Below are 20,583 nucleotides of genomic sequence, written 5' to 3' on the forward strand. Positions count from 1 at the left end.
GGAGAGAAGGTCTGGGCACCATCCCGGGAAAGTCACTTCTCCCCAGTTCCTCCCTCCGCCCATCCCTGGCCCCTTTACACCTGAGCAAAGAAAGGCAGACACAGGCTGGTTGGGTGGGGGGATCGTGTTTATTGTTTTGAGGTCACAGGTCAAGTCACTGATCCCCACCTGGGACGGAGGCAGACACCCTGGGCAGGGGTGGGCTTGGGGTGCCCAGAGTGGGCGAACTCCTTTATTCCACCTTTGGAGGCCGCCAGGGCCTGGGAACGCAGCTGGGCCCAGTCCGCCCCCCGAGAGCAGGGCGGAGAGCAGGGCCGGGAGCTCCACTTGGTTCCGACCCCTGCTGGGTAGGTGAGGGGACCGGAGCGGGGGCCTTGGTCCACAGACAGCGGGGTGGGTGGGCGACACCGCTGGGGGTATTTCCGTGCCTTGAGGTTCTGGGGCCAGAGAAAGACCACGTGAGAAAGATGGGAGACAGAGACGAGGAGAGAAGTTTTGCTCAGACCCCGGCGCAACCCCAGGCGGAGGCGGCACCGCAGCTTCCTGCCCACCTTGGCGCCCGGGCGGGGGGCTAGAGCTCGTCGTGGTCGCCATCAGCCGGCGGTTCTGGCGGCGGCTCCGCGCAGGCCGCCGGCGTCATCAGCTCCATGAGGTACTCGCAGCGGCTGGGCTCTGTGGTGCTGGTCACCACGGTCTCCTTTCCACACAGCAGGCGCACCTGGGATGCGCAGGTAAGGGCTCAGGTGGGCCTGGCCCCCCAACACCCGCCCCCCACAACCCCCAGGCCCCCAGCACTCACGGTGGTGGAGCGGTTGGGGCCCTGCCAGCAGCCCGTTCCCTGCTCGTACTTCATGGCGCTGAACTTGTCGTGGTCAGGGCCGGCCCATGAGCCCCAGGTGCTGTGGGAGAGCGGGGGTGGTGAGGGGGTTGGGGGAGGACGGTGGCCGGGCAGGGATGCTGGGGGAGGGGATCCATTCGACGCCCACTCACCCGAGGCTGGTGGGGGAGCCTCCTAGCTTGGGTTTCTGAGAGACGAGCTTGAAGGGACAGAGCCGGTAGACGTACCTGTCACAGGACAGGGATGGTGGGCAGGGACACAGGGGCCTTAACCTCCTCCTCCGTGCGCCCACACCCAGGGCACAGGGGAACTTCAAACTCCGCCCACCGCCCTTGAGCCCACCCCCCCCATCCCCCTTCCTCGCTCAGGCTGGAGCAGGGCCCGGATGTCCCCTCTCCACCCGCCCCGCTGGCCAGCTGGGGGCGCACTCGCTGGTGGTGAGCTCATAGCACTGGCTGTACAGGTAGGCAAACTCTCCGCTGGGGCCGAAGTCGAAGGCGATCTCCTGCTCCAAGTTCCTGGAAGGGGAGGCCAAGCCACAAGGGGCAGTGTCATTCAGGACAACACAGGGAGGCCCAATGTGCTGTCCCACTCCAGCAGTGGAGGGCCACTCGGGGGCTGGGCTCAGGCTCCCCACCATCTGGGGACCCTCCCCAGGGGAGCCACCCCTGTCTTAGCACACGTAGCCGGGGCAACTCCCCATTACCACCTCCTCTGGGGAGCTCAGCAGGCGGAGGCCGCCTGGCAGGTGGAGACATGGCCTTGCCCGGGCCAGCCCCCACCCCCTTACCTTATGGACTCCTCCATGTCCCTCAAGGACCGCTCAGCCTCCTCAAACTTGCTGCGGGCCTCCTGGGCGGCTGGAAGGGGTGGGCAGTGTGGGAAGAGGTCTGAGGGGCCCCAACCGCCCCCATCCCAGAAGAAGAGGGAGGGGTGCTTTGGATACACTTGCATCCCCCAGCTCCCAGGCCTGCTAGGCTCAGGGCCAACCCCGCCCTGCACACAGGCTCTCCACTCCTGCGGAAGGAGGGCCAGGACTCCTGGGACCTCGCTGGCTCCCAGCCAATCTGCCGGGGAGGCACAAACAAGCCAGAGAAGGTGCGAGGGCCCCCGGGGCCCATCGGGGCAAGGATGGCTTCTCCAGGCCCCAGATGCCCCTCCCTAGGCTTGCTCAGGGCCAATGCAAGCCCATCTTGGGAAGCCAGTGAGGCCCACGTGGAGGGTCCCCGAAGGTGTGGATCACCGGGAGCATGAAATCGGTCAGGGTCCCCTCCCTGCCCCACCTGGCCCTCACCATCAATGAAGGCCTGAGTCTGCTCATCGTAGGGGGGCATTTTGTCCTCTTCCGTGGGGCTGGCAGCAGGCTGTGGTGGAACCAGTGGGGGGGGGGCCTCCTGGGGGAGGGGCAGAGTCAGCCGGCAACCCAGCCCCCACCCTGTCACCCCCTTCTCCCCCAAACACACACCTGGGGCTGCTCCCCCTGCACCTGGGAATCTTCTTCCTCCTCTTCCTCCTCCTCTTCCGTCTCCTCTTCGTCCTCGTCCTCCTCTTCCTCTTCCACGGGTGGCGAGGGCACTGCGGGCTGCTCCTCCTTGGGCTCTGTCAGGTCAGGCTCAGAAGGTGCAGGCGGGGGGCTGGTGGGGAGCACCTGCTGGGTGTGTGGGTAATGGGTGCTACGGGCTCAGTGGTCTGCCCGCCTCCCGGCTCAAGTCCAAGCTCACATCATCACCCCATGGGCAGCCTCCGTGTCTCCACCCCTTCCTAGGGGCCTGGAGGGAGGGACAGACAGCTGATGGGGGGGGCCCTCCACGGAGGGTGCCTGGATGACCCAGCTGGCCAGGGTGGCCCTGTGCCAGAAGCAGAGGCAGTTCCTTTGTGAGGCATTTGGGAGGGGGCCTGGAGGGGGTACTGCATCTCCTCCCCTACCCCCACTGACCTCAGACCTGTACTTGTCCCTGATGGCAGCCCAGACGCGGTCATAGAAGGCAGAAGCGTCAGTTTGCATGTCTCCACCCAGCAGGGCCTGTGTGCGAGGTGGGGGCAGCGTCAAGATCGGGGCCTCCACGTGCACCCCTGTGCCCCAGGCACTCTCGAGGGGGGGCCTCAGGCTACGGTGCCAGGCACGGCTGTGCTCTGACCACCCAGGGTTAGGCCTGGGCGCTGAAGCCGAGCAGCCCGAAGGGGGCAGCACAGGCCCGTGGGAAAGAGGGCGGCCCCAGAGGAGAGGAGCATGTGGGGTGGGGGGAGAGAAACAGAGACAGAGAGGGAGAGGGAGCTCCAGAGCACCAGCAGCAGAGGTCGCTGGGCCCCAGGGAAGAGGCAGAGGCCAGGGCGGGACAGGGAAGGAGCCAGCAGCAGGGATCCAGCCCCAGTTACGACAGAGAGCCAGGGCCTGCACGGGAGGAGGGCAGAGTGGGGGCACACACTCGGGGGAGCACGTGGAGCCAGGTGGGTGGGGAATCTGGCGTGTTCCTAACCCAGTCCCAAAGGGCATGGAGGAGAGCTGGGCTTCCAGCCTCCTGCCCCCCACCCCAGGCAAGGCCAAGTGGCATCGGCCATGCCAGGCACCCCAGCAGCCCTGGCCCTAAGGTCACCCCGGGACGAGACCTCTACAAGTCCCAGGGCAGGGAGAAGGATGGGGTACCTGAGCTTCCCCTTCTGAGAGTGCCCCGTCACCGTCGGTGTCCAGCTCAGGATGGGTCTGCAGCTCGGTGACCGAGACCCTGCAGGCGTGCACGGAGAGGCCGGCAGAGCGGTGAGGCCCACTGGCTCCAGGCACTGCTACCTGCTTCCCCTCTTGTCAGAGCCCTTCCCCTAGAACTTATTTTAGGACCTCAAAGTTGGGGGGGGTGGGCAGAAGTTGGGAGGTGGTGAGCTCTGGGGTTGGGGTCGGAGGGGGCCCAGCCCCGTCTCCTGCCCTGTCCTGAGAACTCCGCAGCCTCCAAGGGGCTCAAAGGAGAGACAGAGACAGAGACAGAGACGCCCTGTTCCCGACAGCCCCCCTTCACTCAGCCATTAGCCTGGGTCACCCAGCAAGTTCAGGGGCACGGTGAGATTAGAAGGGGTTTGGCTTTTGTCAAAGTGACCCAGGCCACAGAACGTGCTTGGGAAAAGTAACAGGACCCCCCAGCTACCTGACCTGGCTCCTAAGGTGGGGTCGGGAGGGTCCTTCATTTACCCTCAGTGTTTTTCTGCATCTGCTTTATACTTGAGTAACAAGGGCTTGGTCAGCTATGGTTTGGGACTCACTAGAGACCCGTGCTGAGGAGGGGGGCTCAGGCGCAGGAGAGCAGGAGGTGGGAGGAGGGACCCCAGGCCCAGGGCAGGAGAGGTAGACTCACGCCCCATCCAGATCGTCATCCAGCTCCTGGAAGGCGCCGGCCGCCAGCTCCCGTTCCCGCTGGGCCTTGGAGGCAGCCTGCTGCTCTGTGGAGGGGCCAGCTCTGTCACCCACTGCCCCGAGGCCTGCCCCGCCCCAACACCCCACGTGTCCCACTGTGCGCCTGGCCCCGCACTGGTGCCGAGTCAGGCCAGGGAAGAGCACAGAGCGGGGCCGGGAGCCATGAGCTGCCGAAGGCCGGCCAGGGCAGGGGCCAGGCCAGAGGCGAGAAGTGCCAGTAGCAGGGAGACTCCGAAGCGGGCAGTTGGGGAGGATCTGCAGACATGGGGGGTGGGGCTTGAAGGCACCCTGGGGCCTTGGGTTTGAATAAGCAGGGGCTAGACTGTGCAAGCCTGGCAGGGAGATCACACATCGGCCATGTCTGGGAGCCCCCAGGAGAAGCAGCCTGTGCACCCCAGGCCCGCTCTCCAACACTGAAGGTCAAGATGGAGACTGGGGCGGGGTGTGGCCAAGACAGGAAGGCTTCCTGGGGGGGTCCCAGGAGTGTCCCAGGAATGCAAGGGCACTGGGCTGTAGCCAGTAGCCACAGGGCCACAGATGGGACCTCCACCTGGTTGGACGGTGCCCCCTCTGCTGGCCTGACCCCCACCAGACGAGCTGGACAGGAAAGGCACACTCCGGGCCTCTGCTCAGCCATCTACAACGGGCCCAGCGGGGTTCCCTTGGCCCCCCTGTGCCTCATCCCCAGAGGGCCCACCACACGCCAGCAGACCAGGCTGGCAACTGTCCCTCTCCCAGATGAGGGTGTGAGGCTGGCTGGCTGAAGGGACCTGTCCACGGTCACCCGGATGGCAAAGGGCAGGGCCAGGTGCAGAGACACAGGATGGGTTAGGAAGTCAGCTTCCACCGGGATGAACAGAGAGAGGAGACTCCCTGACTTCCCAGCACTGGCCAGGAAGGCAGAGGCTGGGGACAGCTGTCTGAGTGGCGGGGCCTGAGTGTGCTTCTCAGCAGAGGGGAGGTACCTGCTGGACACGGCCCAGGAAAGAGGGGACATAACAAAGCCCAGGGTCTCCCAAGAGCAGTGGGGGTGGGAGCCAGGGTCTGGAGGCAGAAATAGCCTTTGCTGAGGGAAGAAGGGGAGGCTGCAGATGCCACTGGGGCTCTGGCCCAGAGGCCCCCCTGGCTCACTTGCCCCTGGGCCATGGCTCCCACCACACTTGGGGTAAAAGCCCAAGTCCTTCCCACAGTCCCCAAGGCCCTGCCCTGGTCTCTCCCCCTCCCCCTCTGATTCTCTTCCCTCCCTCCCTCCCTCCTGCCACATGGCCTCCTTGCTGTCCCTTAAAAACCAGACATGAAGCTGCCTCAGGGCCTTTGCACCTGTGCCCTCTGCCTGGCTCACTCTTCTCAGCAGGCAGGGGCTAGCTCCATCTCGTTCAGTGCTAAACTATTGGCACCTGGGGTGTGCCCGGCGCGCGGCAGGTACCCCATGAACACTGGATGAACTGCTGCATCACCGACTGTGAGGAACCAAGGAAGAGAGAGGAAGGGACAAAGAATGCAGCAGGTGCCCAGGAGATGGAGATCAGCAGTGTGGACTCAGAGACGAGCTGCCCAGCTCCTGGTTACCAGCCCGGGGAGTAGCCAGGGCCACACTTCCAAATCCTTCCTGCAATGCCTAGTCCTCTGACTAGTCTGGAGGGGGTTTCTGGCCCACCTCTCCCATCTGGCCTGCTTGCACAGGGTGACCCCCACTGGACAGACTGAGGATGAGGGCCAAGGCTCCCGATTTACCAGAATGGCAGCACAACCTGCCAAAATCAAGAAAATGCTGGACAAAGTGTAAAAAACCATCTTCAACCAATCGAAGTGACATAAATTGCCAGGGCAGTAAGCCATTCAGGAAGGTTAAAGAACATGGAAGGTCCCAGCAAATCTGGAGATCTGTGCTGCTGAGAATTTGTGAGGCAAGGGAGAGGGAATCAAAGCCTCCCCCCGTCCCATAACTAAGCTGTGACCTCACCCCAGGGTTGTCCCCTCAAGGAGAGGCTGGGCCAGAAATCCCCAGCCTGTGCTCCCACCTCAGCTCACGCTGCCTGACAGGTTGGGGAGGCCTCCGGCCTTTGCTTTGGATTCAGGAGGTCCCCCAGTGGCAGTGTTCCCAGGTGGCTGGCAGAAAGAAGAGCATCTCCTCTCAGGAAAAAAATCCCTTCTGCTAGGCGGCAGATTATTCCTATGAATGACTTTCGAATGCAATGACCAATGCACAGGCGAAGCCAAGGGGGCATTGGGGGACCGAGGCACCATGATCGACAGTCACCAGACACGTGAGCCAACAGGTAATGAGCGGCACTCCTGGGCCCAGGCGCTTCCCAGCCAGAGACAAGGGCCGGCCCTGGCCAGCCGGAGACATACCTTCCCACCGCTTCTGGTGCTGGTCTTTGGCCTCCTTCTCTGGCTTCTCGGCCTCCTCCTTCACCAGGCGCAGCATCTCGACCTGGTCCTCCAGGGACTTCTTTCCAGCCTGTAGCTCAGTGAGCTTTTCCTGGGCAGACGAAAGGCAAGATGCCATGTCTCCTGTTCTGCCTTCTTCCTGAGTGCCACCTCCCTGCCTCCACTCCACAGGGCGGCCACGGGTGACCTTCCCGAAGTGCATGCCTCTCCAGGTCTCCCCCTTCCTGTGGTTCCCCCGAGCTCCCTGCTGAGAACCCTGAACACCTCGAGGCAGCCCCCGAGGGCCTGCCAAACCAGGCCCACCGGTCCAGTCCCAACTGCCCCAACGCTTTCTTACCCCACAGGGTCCAACTTCCCTGACAGCATTTAGGTCCCCCACAGGCCCCCTGCCTCCCGTTCTTCACACATGCTTTCCCTCTGCCTAGAACACTCTGCATGGCTGACTCTGAATTATCCCACAGATTTCAGTTTAGATAGAGGCCTTCTCCTCCAGAAGCCGTCCCTGCTTCCTGCCACAACAGGCGGGAGGAGGAGGGAGACCAGGCACAAGTCTCCTCTAGGCCTCAAAGCCCCAACCCAAATGTCCCTTTTTCCAGTGGCTCTGAGTGTCACTTTGGCATCTGTCCCTCTCAGTGGACAATGGGCCCCTGAGGCAGCTCCAGGTCTGTTTCCAGTCTCCGCCCACTACACCGCAGCACATCCAGGGCCTCTGTGATATTTCGAGAAGGAACAAGTGTGCTGTGGGGCCCCAAGCTGAAGGGTCTTAGCCTAAGCCACGCCATGGGATCATTTTCGTCCTAATACCCCGCCCCACACCTCAGCCTGGGTTGTTCCCAGGATCCTCCTACCGCCCCCATGAGGGCAAAAGCCACTCAAAGCCAACCTCATTGGATGGCTCCCCCACTATCCTCTGAACCCAGAAGGGACATCACTGCTTCCCCACCAACCCCCAACCTCAGGAGGGGCCTGACCAGCCAGGGTATAGAGGGGGAAAAGGACCCGGAACCTTCCCTGGGCAGAAAAACAGAGCTGAAGTCCTCCTGCGAAGAGCTGGCAGAAGTCCAGGGACAGGGCTGAGGACTCTGACCCATCCAGCAGCCCAGGGGGTGGCCTGGGCACACGATTTCTTCCAGCCCTTGCCCTATAGAACTACCCAGGCTGCTGTGACAACGTCTTGAGTCCTCCCCTCGAACAGGGAAGTCGCATGGTTACTGGCCTCATCCTCCAGATGAGGGCACCACAGAACCAGGATGCAGCTAGGCGCCCCTCCTATTCTGGGATGCAGGAGGAGAGCTCCTCTGAGCCCACTTCAGCCCCTCAAGGCTCTGCACAACACCCGTGCTGACCACTACCTGGTAACGGCTTAACCAGTGACTGAACAGCCAGCAGATAAATGGGTAAATCAAGACACACACAGACGGTAACTGGCCCTGGGACTCCATTAGTCGGGGGAGGGTGTCAATCCCACCCAGCCTCACCAGCCCAAGACTCTAAGCCTCAGGGCCCAGAATGTTCTGGGCTGTCCCCGCAGGGTCCCTCACCTGCTTCTCCTCCCGAGCCTTCTTCCATTCCTCAATAAGGATCTTCTTCAGGCGGAACCCCTCTCGCGTCACCTCTGCCATCTGCTGCAGTGTCTCTCTCTCCTTCCGGCCCTTCTCTCTGGGGTGGAGGGAACACACAAGCACCCCCAGGGAGGCCCTCAGGGCTCACCAGCTCGGCCTCTTCCAAAAGGGCTCAACCCACCTGCAGCCCGCCCCACAGGGGAAAACATAAAGAACAAACCCTCCTCCACCCTCCTCCCCAGGCTCAGAGCTCTTCATCCCTGTCCCCGAGAGGAGGGATGGCAGTCAGAGTTTGCTCACTGTAGGGACCTAGGAGAGGGGCTAGGGAACGCTCAGGTGTGGGGCTAGAGGTTGGCCCCCAAAAGAGAAAGAAAAGCACAGAAATCAGACTCCTGGAGGAGAAGGCCATCTGATGGGTAACTGGGTTGCCCTTGACCCACCCTGTACCTAAAAGATCTTCCATAAGGCAAATTTACAAAAGTACTGGGATTTTCAGCTTCTCTGAAAAACGAATCTAGCCTGGCCGCCTGCCTTCAACCGACCAAAGTCAAGGGGCAAGTGTTTCCTTTAGATGCCACAATGCCCACCACTCCCTACTGCCTCACTCAGCCGCCTTCTGCTGTTTCTACCACCTGCCGCGGGCATTTCAGTTTTCAGGGTCTGCCACGAGAGCGGAGTGATTCAGAGATGAGAGTCTCACGTCAGACCGCCCTGGGTTCAAGTCCTGGCTCTGATCTGACCTAGATGTGGGAACCTTGGGGAAGTCCCTTTTTATCCTGAGCTTGACTTTTCTCATCTGCTGAAGTGGGAAACAACTGTGCCCGCTTCTGGGCCGGGGATGGAGTGGCGACGTGGTGTTCGTTCACAAGGCCCTGGCAGAGTGAGCACTTGATGGGCCAAAGCAGAAAAAAGAAGGGCTTGGTTCACTGGATGGGGTGAGGCTAGGACCCTGGGGAGGAGAGGGGGCAGGCGGGGGAGGGCAGCAGCTGTCAGCCACATACTTGCAGGTGTTCTCACAGACGATCCCGCTGTTGTACTCATCGGTCCCGTCACAGCAGTCTGGGAGCAGAAGCAGGGATGGGATCAGACCCGGCAGTGGCTCCTCCCTACTTCCCCGCCACTGCCAATTTCCCCAACCCCGGTGTGATCTCACTCACCGCAAACTCCATCGTTGACCCATCGGGAGGAGATGTACAGGGCTTTGTAGCCAGTGTTGGTGCAGTGGAAGCTGCCGTTAGGACAGGCGGCTGTACCTGTGGGAGGAAGGTAGTTTTCCAGGTGACCTCAGGGCTAACTCATCACATCCATCCACAGACCCATCATCCGGACACATGTGCACACACAAGGCACGTGAGGACCACCGAGAAAGGGAAGGAAGGGCCTCAGGGACTGAAATCAAACTCTCCCATGTTCTCCTCTGCCTCTCACCAAGGCCCTCAGAACGAGGCCCAGCCCACTGCTCTATCCCTTGCCTCCACTTCTGTCTTTGTCTGCCCTTCAGTCCCACCTTCTCTCCTGTGTCTAGGTATTTGCACCTGCTGACAACTCCATTTTCCGCACACTTCAGGGTTCGGTGGAGACCTCACTTCCCGACCCCCCAGGCTGGGTGAGGGGTGGGGATGGAGGGGCGCTCTGGGCTCCCCCAGCAGCTATGACCCTCCTCACCAAACCACTCACTTCTATGCCTGCTTTCCCCCACTCAGCAGGGAGCCATGGGAAGGCAGGACTGGGTCTGTCTGTCTTGGTCACTACCGCACCACAGGGGCTGGCATTTCCCAGGCACTCAGAAAACCTCGAATGAATGAATGAATGAATGAACAGAGAAAGACTCACCTGGCTCATCTGAGCCATCCTTGCAGTCACAGTAGTCATCATTGACCTGATCAAAAGGGATAGTGGCAGAGCCGTCCAGGCAAGTGAAAGGCTTGGACTCGTCATAGAAGTGATGGTCTGGGATGGAGGAGGTAAGGGGCTCATCAACCCAAGGCACGAAGAGGCCCCCTCAGCCGCTGAGTATTGCCACCTTCCCTACCCAGAGGCCAGGAAACCGAGGCAGAAAGCTCAAAGTGTCTATCCCAGGGGCCAAGTCGGCCCCTCCCACACCCTACCCCCACCTCCAGCCACCTCCAGTGGCGGACTCACTGGTGAGGGAGACGCCCCGGGGCCTCTTGACCTCCACGGCCCAGCACAGGGGCAGCAGCAACAGGAACAGTAACATCTCGCAGAAGCTCCCAGGCCGGAAAGAGGTTCTGGGGGGAGGAAGCCGGCCGCGGGGAGATGTGCTGTGCACCCACGCTGCGGCAAGAAAGGGACCGCCGGTCAGTGGGAGAGGGCTACTTCCAGCCGAAGGAAGTCACCTCTTCCTCCAGCCAGCTGGACTCCTCCATCGCTTCCGGGCAATGGGGGCTCACTCTGCTTCCGATATGGGCGGCGTGGGGGGCTCTCCCCAGTCTTGCCCAGAGGGAGTCTCATTTTTTTCTTATCAAGGGGGAAGGCTCAAAACCTCCGCTCCCTGCCCGGGGAGGGTCGCGTGTGGGTAGGGTTGGTGAGCTATCCAATTCCCGCCAATTGGCCAAAGGGGTTAACAGTCTCCCACTCTACCGACGAACACCCTCGAGCTGCCCCCAATAAGAAATTGGGGAGACCCCCACCACCCCACCCCGCGCGTTAATTCGCCACCTACACGAGGCCGGGGCAAAGGTCAATATCCACCGCGCCCCCCAGCCCAGCAGCCAACCGTCCCTCCAGAAAAAAAGAAAGCGGAAATATGTGGGACATGTCACTTCCGGCGTCACGCCGCTCGTGCGGAGCGGCGACCCAAGGGGGCCATGTTGGGAGTGGCAAATGGGGGAGGGGTGGGCTGGAACCCAGACGGCCATCTTGGATAGGACTGTGAAGCCCTAGAGGGGATCGTTCTGATGGTTCGCGCTTAATGGCGGCGTTCCGTTCCTCCATCTTGGGAGTGGCAGGTTCTGCCCCGGGAAAAGAAGGTTCCTGAAAAATGCCCTGGAAACCCAGCGGGGTGGTAGTGGTGTTGCGGGGGTGGGGGGGGGTGCTTTAAAAAAAAAAAAAGTAGGGGGTGCCTGGCTGGCTCAGTCCGGGAGCGGGACTGTTGATCTTGAGGATGTGGGTTCCAGCCCCATATTAGGTGTAGCGATTACTCAAAAATTTAAAAAAAAAATTTTTTTTTAAAGTAGGGGCTGCCTGGCTGGTTCCGACATAGACCGTGTGACTCTTGATCTCAGGGTTGCAGGTTCCAGCCCCACCTTGGGTGTAGAGATTACTCAAAAATAAAAAATAAAAATAAATAAAAAAATAAAAAATAAAATAAAATAAAATAAAAAAAGATGAGCAGGTGACCCCAAAGTACTCCCCTCCTCATACCCAGCCCAGAGGCTTAGCCCGCCCGCAACTGGACCGCCCCTCTGCCCAGCGTTAGCCAATGAAAGCGATGGTGTGGAACGCGGACGGTTTCCATGGGAGCGTTGGAAGGAGTGGGCGGGGCAGAAGTTACCCAGCAACCGGGAAATGCTGAGAGGCCCCGCCAAGCGGTGGGAAAGTGCATTCTCCCAGAGCCCGGGGAACCGGTGCTGACGGATCCAGGACCGGGGCAATTGCTATTTGCCACCCTAATCCCCAGGGACCCTAGGCCCCAGCCCAGTCATGACGTCTCCCCTGTGCTGGGGGGCTTCCACCAACATCCCGCCTTCTCAGGACCAGGTTTCGACCTCCCGCAAGGTCCAGGGCAGTCAGACTAAGGCCCAGCACAGTCACTCCCAAGTGAAGGGTGTGCCCCAGGCCTGGCTTCCACTCCATTCCAAGGCGGGACCCCTCCATGTCCTCCGGGGCAAGTCTGCCGTGCACACGCAGGTGGCAGAGTTACAAAGGAAGATACAACTGTTAGGTAAGACCTCTCGAAAGGGCATAAAGAATCAGGAGTTAACAGTGCCCTCCCAGCCCTGCGACCAGGCACTGTGTGACAAGGGCCTTCCACCGGTCTTCATCCAGGTGGCAAAAACTGGAGGCAAAAACTCATACTTGTTCATGGTTTTCCTTATCTCTTATGAAATCTTTCCTAGGCTCAGAACCAACTAGACTGTGTTTCATAGTTTCGTGTAATTTCTTCTACCACTCACTTTGGGGGACGGGGGTTGGTAAAGAACACATTCTAAAGCCAGATTTTCTGGGTTCAAATCTTGGCTCTGCTCTGCAAAGAGTGTTTGATCTTAGGGGACGATGAGTAGCCTAATTGCTATCAATTTCTCTATTCGTAAAATGGGGATAGTAAGGGGAGCCTGGGTGGCTCAGTGGGTTAAAGCCTCTGCCTTCCGCTCAGGTCATGATCCCAGGGTCCTGGGATGGATCCCCGCATCGGGCTCTCTGCTCAGCGGGGAGCCTGCTTTCCCCTCTCTCTGTCTGCCTGCCTCTTTGCCTGCTTGTGATCTCTGTCAAATAAATAAATAAAATCTTTTAAAAAAAATGGGGATAGTAAGAGTACAACCCCATAAGGGGTTGAAATGTATAAAGTGCTGAGAACAGTGACTGGCACATGGTAAAACACTATAAAGTGTAAACCGATGTTTCTCAATGGAAGAGGGCTATTTTGCTCCGCAGTGGGCCCTTGGCAATGCCTGGACACATTTTTGGCAGTCACATTGTTGGGGGTGGGGGTCATCCAGCGGCCAGAGGCCAGGGACTCTGCTCCACATCTGACAACTCATGGGACAAATCAAAACAAATAATTATCCACCTCAAATATCAGTCATGCCAAGGTTGGAGAACTCTGATGTGAACCATTATGGTAACTGTTTCGTTATTATTAGAAGATATAATCTTGCACGGTAGTTGAAGGTACAGGCTCGGGAATCAGACTTCTTGGGATCTTGAACAATCTAATAAGCCTGAGCCTCATTCTTCTTATCTGCAAAGGGGTATGATATGGATATGTACCTGTTGACATATGGTATTTGACAGCTGGAAGGTTCTTTGTCCAGCATCGAGTATAGGACAAGTGTTCCCACTGAAGTATTGTTGTGATATTAAGTCAACGATAACAAAAACAGCTTTCCTCTGGGAAGCCCCCGACCCCCTATGACACACTTCGCTTGTGTACCTTGTATGACCTCAGAGGGTGACCGGAAGGCCTTCTATGAGAGCACCCAGTGGAACATCAAGAAGAATCAGGAGACCATCAACCAGCTCCAGGAGGAGACCAGGGTCCTGCAAGTTCAGCTGACAGACCTGCTTCAGGTGAGGATGCTGAAATGGGCGAAGGGTCCCGAAGAGTGAGGGCAGTGTCCCCAGGGGGGCAGGGCGCTGCTTCAGGTTGGGGTGGTCTGCGTGAGTAGTGACTGGGCTCCTCTCCTTGCAGGGAGATGAGAAATTGGTCCAGGCGGTGATTCGGGAGTGCAAGTCAGAGAAGCCATATTTGAAGAACAGGACAGGACAGGTTTGCGCCATCCCCACTCCACTGACCCTCTCCCTTCTCCCTTCGTTTCCAACTTGTGTCCCCTCCCCACTGGACTCCCTGACTCATCTCACCTTCTCCAATCCTTTCTCCACATTAGCTGGCGCTAATTTATTCACTCAATTAATCTTTATCACACACCGACCACGTGTAGGCATGGTATTCGGTATTGGGGACTATGCAGTTAAAAACAAAACAAAACAAAACACCAGACCAATCTCCACTTCCCAAACCTTCATATCCTAGTGGGGAAAAGAGAGTGGAGGAAAACAAAACAAAACAAAAACAAGAACAAAACAAAAACACCAAGTACAAATGCAGAAATAAAGTAATTTCCAGGAGTGACCAGAAATGAATTAAACAGAAATAGATGGGGGCAGAGATCTGCACCTTTTTTTTTTTTTTAAGATTTATTAACTTAGCACAAGCCATGAGCAGGGGGTGGGACGAGCAAAGGGAGAGGGGAAGCAGACACTCTGCTGAGCGCAGAACCCAACACGGGACTAGATCCCAGGACCCCAAGATCATGACCTGAGCCAAAGGTGGACAACCAGCTGAGCCACCCAGGCGCCCCAAGGGGTTTGCACTTTAGATTGGGTTGGGGAGGTCAGGAAAGCCACCTCTCTCTAAGACATTGATATCTGAGCTGAGAATGAGACAGGCAGGAAATGATTTGGGGAAAAGCAATCCAGGCAGAGGGAACAGCAAGTGCAAAGTCCCTGAAGTAGAAGCAAGGGAGTAGAGTATTGGAGACACAGGCCTGGCCAATGTGGCTGGATGGGAGCGCTTGAGCAGGGCTCTGTAGGAGATGAGGTCAAGAGGGTCAGGGGGCAGCTGGGTGGCTCAGTGCGTTAAGCCTGTGACTATAGCTCAGGTCATGCTCTCAGTGTCCTGGAGCTGAGCTCCATATCAAGCCCTGGAGTCCGCTTGTCCCTCTGCCCCTCCTGCTCAGGCTCTTTCTCTCCTCAAAGTAATAAATAAAATCTTTAATTAAAAAAAAAAAAAAAAGAATGGGGCACCTGGATGGCTCAGTGGGTTAAAGCCTCTGCCTTCGGCTCAGGTCATGATCTCAGGGTCCTGGGATCGAGCCCCACATGGGGCTCTCTGCTCAGCGGGGAGCCTGCTTCCTCCTTTCTCTCTGCCTGCCTCTCCGCCTCCTTGTGATTTCTGTCAAATAAATATAAATAAATCTTTTAAAAAAAGATTAAAAAAAAAAGGAAAAGAAAAAGAAGGTCAGCAGGGGCTGAACCTTCCAGCAGGCTTAAGAGTTTAGATTTTATGACGTAGAGTGTGAGGAAGAAGAGGGAAGCTGCGGGGAGGTCCTCCAGGTAAAGACGGTGTTGGCTGCACTTCGACAAAAGTGGTGGAAATAGGAAGAACGAGGTAGCTCTGGGAAAACCTTTGAAATAGAACAAAGCATTGCTAACAAGCTGGCTGTAGGTGGGATGGAAGAAGAGAAGGTGAGGACATCGGGTTTGGGGGACTTGCATACCTGGAAGGATGAAACTGCCATGAGCTAACATGGAGAAGAAGAGTCCAGGAAGGACTTGGGGAAAGATCATGTACTCAATTTTGGACACAGTGGTTTTGAGGTGCCTGGATGGCAGTGTAGATATGGGTATATGAGCCTGCAGTTCCCGGTGTGGGGAAGGGGTGCTTAAATGTGGATGTTCTCAGCTATGGTGAGTTTTCAGACCCTGAGCCTGGATAGGTCCATGGAGGGGGTGGGTGTGAACAGAGGTGAGAAGCCTCAGAGGCTGTCTCTCCTTGGGCCAAGTAAGGGGAGAAGGGCAGCCAGGGTGGCAAACTGGGGAGTGGGGAGACGATCTGCAGGAGCAGGGGGTCAGCTGGGTCTGGAGTCTGATGCCGCTGAGCCAGGGGAGAGGAGAAACAAGATCTGGGAGAAGGGGAGGAAGGCTTAGGTGGGAGGGTTCAGGCTGCCGCTTGGGCTGGCCTCTCTCCAGCAGGCCCTGGAGCACCTGGACCACCGGCTGAGCGAGAAGGTGAAACAGCTGAACGCGCTGCGGCACCAGCTGGGCGTGCGGCAGAAGTGGCTGGAAGAGCTCCAGCTGCGGCACAGCCTCCGCCAGCTGGAGATGGCCGAAGCGCAAAATGGCAACACAGAGGTGGCCAAGGTGAGGCCCGTTGAGGAGGGGTGGAGATCCCGAGGAGAACTGCAGAGGGGAGGGGACTCGGCCCAGCCTTGCTTCCCATCTAGACCATGCGGAACCTGGAGAACCGCCTGGAGAAGGCCAGGATGAAGGCGGAAGAAGCCGAACACATTACCAATGTGTACCTGCAGCTCAAGGCCTATCTCCAAGTAGGGACCAGGGCGACTTGGGGGGTGGGGTGGAGGCAAGTAGGAAGGCCAGGCTGCAGAGGGACAGCGGTCACGGGCCTGTCCCCACCCCCACCCCCAGGAGGAGAGCCTTCACTTGGAAAGCCGGCTGGACCTCATGGAGGCGGAGGTGGTGAGGGCAAAACGCGAGCTAGAGGAGCTGCAAGTGGTGAACCAGGAGGCGATCAACGCCCGGGACATCGCCAAGGTGCCAGACTGCCAGGCCCTGGGGTTCCCGCCCAGACGCCTTGGTCTTTTGGCCCCAGAATCTGAACCCCAGCTGTCCCGAGCTCCTCCCGCCTATCTCCCAGGACCCCGCACTCTGGCCCAGCTGTGTCCCCCGGCCCTGAGCCTCGGTAGGTACCAGCCGGTCCTGCTGTCCCCCGGCCCTGCCTCCAGAACCAGTTGCAGTACCTGGAGGAGACCGTGTTCCGGGAGCGCAAGAAGCGGGAGCGCTACATAACCGAGTGCAAGAAGCGCGCCGAGGACCGGAAGCTGCAGAACGAACGCATGGAGCGCAAGGTGGGCGTGTCCACAGGTCCCGGGGTGCAGCCCCAGCCTGGACCTGACTCCGCGGGTACCGCCACACCTCTATGTCGAGCCAATCCCTAGACCTTCCGGGCTCTTAACGTTTCTCCGGACTCCGCCCTCATCTCCACCGGGATGACTAGGGCTCCTCCCACTTCCCTGACCCCGCCCTCCCTCCATCCGATTGCCCTGTTTGGAGGAGCTTCCACATCGCCCCTCAGTCACCGATCATTCCCATCCATCCCCACCAGATTACACTGCGCCCCACTCCTAAATCTGGTCCCGCCTCTAGCCCGCCCCTTACTCGAGGTCCCGCCCCCGCTCCCTTGACCCCGCCTCCTTGCCCTGCCTCTGAGGCTGCCCATCGCTGACCAACCCTTTACTGCACTCCTGACCCCAGGCTGGGTGCCCTGACCTGGCCCCGAGCCTTTACCCTGGCTCCCCAGTTGGGCCCCGCCCTCTCCCGGCTCCCTCTCTCTGGCCTCTACCCCAAATCCTTGCCTGAAAGCTGACTCCCGCCCTGTGAGCAGACCCAGCGTGAGCACTTGCTGCTGCAGTCCGAGGATTCGACCCAGGACAGCCTGCGCGCCAAAGAGGAGGAGCTGAGGCAGCGCTGGAGCATGTACCAGACAGAGATGCTTTTTGGCAAGGTCAAGGACGCCACCGGCGTGGCAGAAACCCACGTGAGTGCTGCCCACTGCCCGCAACCCTCCCCGCCCTCTAGTTCTGCTCAGACTGAGCCCAGGCCCGTGAGGCCAACAAGCGCAGCCTCCCGTTTCTGCAGCCTCAAAGACACTCCTCCCTCCTCCAGCCTTTGCCCCGTTTTGCTGCTGCTCCTCCCAGCAAAACCCACAGGAGCCGTCTACCCTGGCCATCAGTCTCTTACCTGCTTGCTCTTATGCGGGTGCTAACTTCTTGGGCATGTCAGCTCTGTGAGAACTGCGACTTTGGTCTCTCCTGTGTCTCCAGTCCCTGTGACAGGGTCTGGGGCACAGTAGACTGCCTGGTGCCACTTTCAGACCCTGGCAAGCCAGGCCCCTGCCCTGGGCCCTGCGGTTTGCAGCATTTTCCTTGCCATTTGCTAAGACCCTTATGTTTTCCGCGGGCAGATGCTGATCCCACTGGGCCCCGTCCAGTTTCTCCCCTTTGCGCACTCTCCCACTGCTACTTCTCCCATAGGGTAACTAACCCCTGATGAGTTCTGCGGAATCTGGGCTATGGGGTCATGTGGGGCAGTGTGGCTTGGCACCTTCCCAGAAATTGGCCTGGTGGGCAGCTAGCTCCCGAGATTGGCCTTATTTCCTGGGTGGATTGGGTAAGATTCGCAGTCACAGTGTGGATGGCGGGTTGATTTTGGAAAGCAATGATGCTCACTGCTACCCGGCACCACACACCGATCTGGGCTGATTCAAATTCCTTACATAGACAAGGGCCCGGCAAAAATTATGTGTTGGGGGGCTGCACATCCTTGAGGCAGCACTGAGTCTGAATCACGGAGTCCCTAAACATCATCGCTGTGCAGAAGCCACCAGCTTAGGCCATCTGTCCTGCGTGCCCAGGGGAAAGGAAGAGGGGGTGTACTCAGGCCTGCCCAGGCCTCCCTCTGACCTGGGAGTGTGTGGCCAACAGGCGGTGGTGAGGCGGTTCCTGGCACAGGGCGACACCTTCACACATTTGGAGACGCTCAAGAGCGAGAATGAGCAGTCGCTGGCGAGGCTGAAGCAAGAGAAGCAGAGGTTGCAGCGAGAGCTGGAAGACCTCAAGTACTCCGGGGAGACCACAATTGTGAGGTGTGGCCCGGGTGCCCAAGGGAGAGGCTGGGGGGCCCCCCAGGCTCGGAGGCACTCTCCAGAGGTGACCTCCCCACTGCCTGTAGTCAGCAGAAGCTGCAGGCTGAGTTGCAGGAGCGCCTCAAGGCGGAAGAGCAGCGGCGCACTGAGGCACAGGATGAGCTGGAGCGCGCCGTGCGGGCGGTACAGATGATCAAGGAGGGCCTCGAACACCTGGCGGGCAAGATGAACCACATCACATTGGTAGGCCTGCGCACCCTCGCACCTCCCCCCAGCCCCCACCCCTCGCCTAGGAAGCTCAGCGCAGAACCTTCCGCAGCCCAAGACGGTGGGGTTTCTGCCCCTACTCAAAGGGGACCGACCCTGGGCCCTGTCCAGGATGTCAGAAGCCCGCCGAAAGGGGACACCCAGCCCCACTCCTCAGAGACCCCACCTGCGGTTCCTGCGGGGAAACCGCCTTACTTCTGAAGAGGCTCAGGACTTCAGAGACCCTGTTGCATCTTCACGGGAAGGTCCCATTTTGCCTCCCCACGCCATACCTCAGAGACCCCCACTACAACACTTGGGCAGCCTGCGACGGGGGGCGCCCCACACTGCCCGCAGCAGAGGCCCATTTTTTTCCCCCTAAAGTCATCCCCGAAATGACTTCTGGTGCGTTATTACCCCCTTCCTCTACTCAAACACTTCGTTCACCCATTGTCGTTGGTCTCCGGAGTTCAGAGGCCCCGCCCCACAGGCGCTAGCCCCACCCCTGTTGGTCGTCCCTCGCCTTCGAAAGCCTAGCTCTAGGGGGGTAAAGCTCCGCCTCTGGCGGAACACGCCCCCGAGGCCCGCCCCCTCTGGGCTGAGTCGGCTCCGCCCCCGCCGTAGGTGGAGGGCCCCTTCGCGGGAAAGGAGCTGGATCCCCAGGCGGGTGACTATCTGCCAGACCTGCTGGGCGTCGTGGAAGAAAAGCTTCTGAAGCTGCAGGCACAGCTCGAGAGCCATGACGTGCCCGAGATGCTGCGCCACCTCACCGACCAGGAGGTCCGAGTACAGCCAGAGCGGGGCTGAGGATGCAGGGGCAGAAAACCGGGGAGCCTGTGGGTGGGAAATGACCTTTAGGGACAACCTGTGAGGTTTGGGGAGACAGGAGAACTTCCAGAGGGCCCGCGAGGGCAGGGCTGGGGAGTGTGTGCACGTGCGCGGGGAGGGGGGGAATCAAGGGGCGAAAACCCTGAGATCAGGGGCGGTCAAAGGGGCGGGATTGGGTATCCGGGGAGCTCGAAGAACGAGTCAGTCGGCTGGGCTCGAGAAAAACTCGAGGAGGAGTGGGCAGAGGTGTCATGTGGAATCAGGGTATATCTTAGAATGGGGTGAGGAGGAGGGGATACAGAACGCCCCTGCAGCCTCTACCGCACCCACTCTCGTCTCCCGCTCCCTTCCTCCCCCAGTTCTACTCCACCCTAGAGGGAAAGCTGCCTATGTACAACACCCGCATCACCCTGCCCCTTGCCAGTCTCAAGGACAAGTTCTTCGGTCAGTATGGTCAGGGAAAAGAGGCGGGGCTGGGGGCCCAAGCCGACCCAGGGAAAGCGGTGCGAGGCCTGGCGGGGGGCCAAGTTGGGGGGCGGGGCCGAGTTGGGAAGGGGTGGTAAAGGCTGGGAAGGGAAATCTGAGCCAAGAATGGGAACCCGGATCCCCTCACTGCCCTGCGCAGACGAAGAGGAAAGTGAGGAGGAGGACAACGACGTGGTGAGCCGCGCGGAGCTCAAGATTCGTTCCCAGAAACTAATTGAATCCCGCAGCAAGAAACGCAATCGCTCAAGGAAGACCTAGACTCACCCTTGCGTCCACCTGGCGCTTCCGGGCCCCTGCGGAGCTCCCAACCCCTCTGGGTCCAGCCTCGGGCGCATGGGCCCCTTCAAGGGCTAAACGCAGCTGAGGCAAGGGAGCAGAACAGGCCGGTGGCCTCCGGGAGTAGAGAAGGGGGCCGGGCCACCGGATGTTCCCACAGTAAATCTACAAGGCGAGCCTGTGCTGGCCTCAGAGTCGCTCAATAAAGGTCACCAATCAACCCCCTGGGTATTTGCCTCTCCTTGACCCTGCGCCGCTGCAAAGACTGCTGCCCTTAAAATCCAGAACCCAGACTCCCCTTCTCTGACTTGGGGACTACGGACTCCCCATCAGCTGGGGACACAGATTGAACACCCCCACTTCCAGGATAGTAAGAACTACTCTCACACCTGGAGTGAAACAGCCCTCCGCATTTGACAGGGTACTCTTC

The 20,583-nt window shown here is 59.4% G+C and overlaps 2 protein-coding genes across 8 annotated transcripts; one reads left to right on the forward strand and one right to left on the reverse strand.

Moving 5' to 3' along the window:
* Window positions 1-109: 109 nt before the first annotated feature.
* Window positions 110-10,983, reverse strand: PRKCSH (protein kinase C substrate 80K-H). Of its 6 annotated transcripts, none has more exons than XM_047701694.1 (18): window positions 10,878-10,983; window positions 10,337-10,489; window positions 10,028-10,144; window positions 9,352-9,447; window positions 9,196-9,253; window positions 8,174-8,291; window positions 6,594-6,723; window positions 4,180-4,264; window positions 3,483-3,561; window positions 2,775-2,861; window positions 2,325-2,486; window positions 2,133-2,232; window positions 1,629-1,698; window positions 1,267-1,356; window positions 991-1,065; window positions 800-899; window positions 552-718; window positions 110-437 (listed from the first exon to the last, which is right to left on the reverse strand). In XM_047701694.1, exons 2-17 carry the CDS (start codon window positions 10,410-10,412, stop codon window positions 572-574), a joined length of 1,590 nt encoding a protein of 529 aa, XP_047557650.1. In that variant the 5' UTR covers window positions 10,413-10,489; window positions 10,878-10,983; the 3' UTR covers window positions 110-437; window positions 552-571. The 6 variants fall into 6 exon arrangements, with proteins under 6 accessions (XP_047557650.1, XP_047557634.1, XP_047557641.1 ...); XM_047701678.1 differs by having other exon boundaries at window positions 2,304-2,486; XM_047701685.1 differs by having other exon boundaries at window positions 2,325-2,489.
* Window positions 10,984-11,514: 531 nt separating this feature from the next.
* Window positions 11,515-20,373, forward strand: ODAD3 (outer dynein arm docking complex subunit 3). Of its 2 annotated transcripts, XM_047701718.1 has the most exons (13): window positions 11,518-12,098; window positions 13,323-13,444; window positions 13,566-13,643; window positions 15,626-15,796; window positions 15,880-15,981; window positions 16,082-16,207; window positions 16,399-16,521; window positions 17,058-17,210; window positions 18,157-18,317; window positions 18,404-18,560; window positions 19,188-19,343; window positions 19,751-19,835; window positions 20,017-20,373. In XM_047701718.1, exons 1-13 carry the CDS (start codon window positions 11,858-11,860, stop codon window positions 20,133-20,135), a joined length of 1,794 nt encoding a protein of 597 aa, XP_047557674.1. In that variant the 5' UTR covers window positions 11,518-11,857; the 3' UTR covers window positions 20,136-20,373. The 2 variants fall into 2 exon arrangements, 1 of the variants encoding a protein (XP_047557674.1); XR_007122620.1 differs by lacking the exons at window positions 19,751-19,835; window positions 20,017-20,373 and adding an exon at window positions 18,696-18,968 and having other exon boundaries at window positions 11,515-12,098; window positions 19,188-19,285.
* Window positions 20,374-20,583: the final 210 nt, after the last annotated feature.

Source organism: Lutra lutra, chromosome 1, assembly GCF_902655055.1.
Source record: "Lutra lutra chromosome 1, mLutLut1.2, whole genome shotgun sequence".
NCBI classification, from domain to species: Eukaryota; Metazoa; Chordata; class Mammalia; order Carnivora; family Mustelidae; genus Lutra; species Lutra lutra.

Coding starts and splice junctions, on each gene's coding strand:
- PRKCSH (XM_047701669.1), bottom strand. CDS start 10,412: ATGTTACTGTTCCTGTTGCTGCTGCCCCTGTGCTGGGCCGTGGAGGTC. Junction 9,448..10,027: donor GGATGGCTCAGATGAGCCAG/GTGAGTCTTTCT, acceptor TTCCTCCCACAG/GTACAGCCGCCTGTCCTAAC. Junction 2,490..2,774: donor GGGACAAGTACAGGTCTGAG/GTCAGTGGGGGT, acceptor CCACACACCCAG/CAGGTGCTCCCCACCAGCCC.
- ODAD3 (XM_047701718.1), top strand. CDS start 11,858: ATGACGTCTCCCCTGTGCTGGGGGGCTTCCACCAACATCCCGCCTTCT. Junction 16,522..17,057: donor ACGAACGCATGGAGCGCAAG/GTGGGCGTGTCC, acceptor CCCTGTGAGCAG/ACCCAGCGTGAGCACTTGCT. Junction 19,344..19,750: donor GCCACCTCACCGACCAGGAG/GTCCGAGTACAG, acceptor TTCCTCCCCCAG/TTCTACTCCACCCTAGAGGG.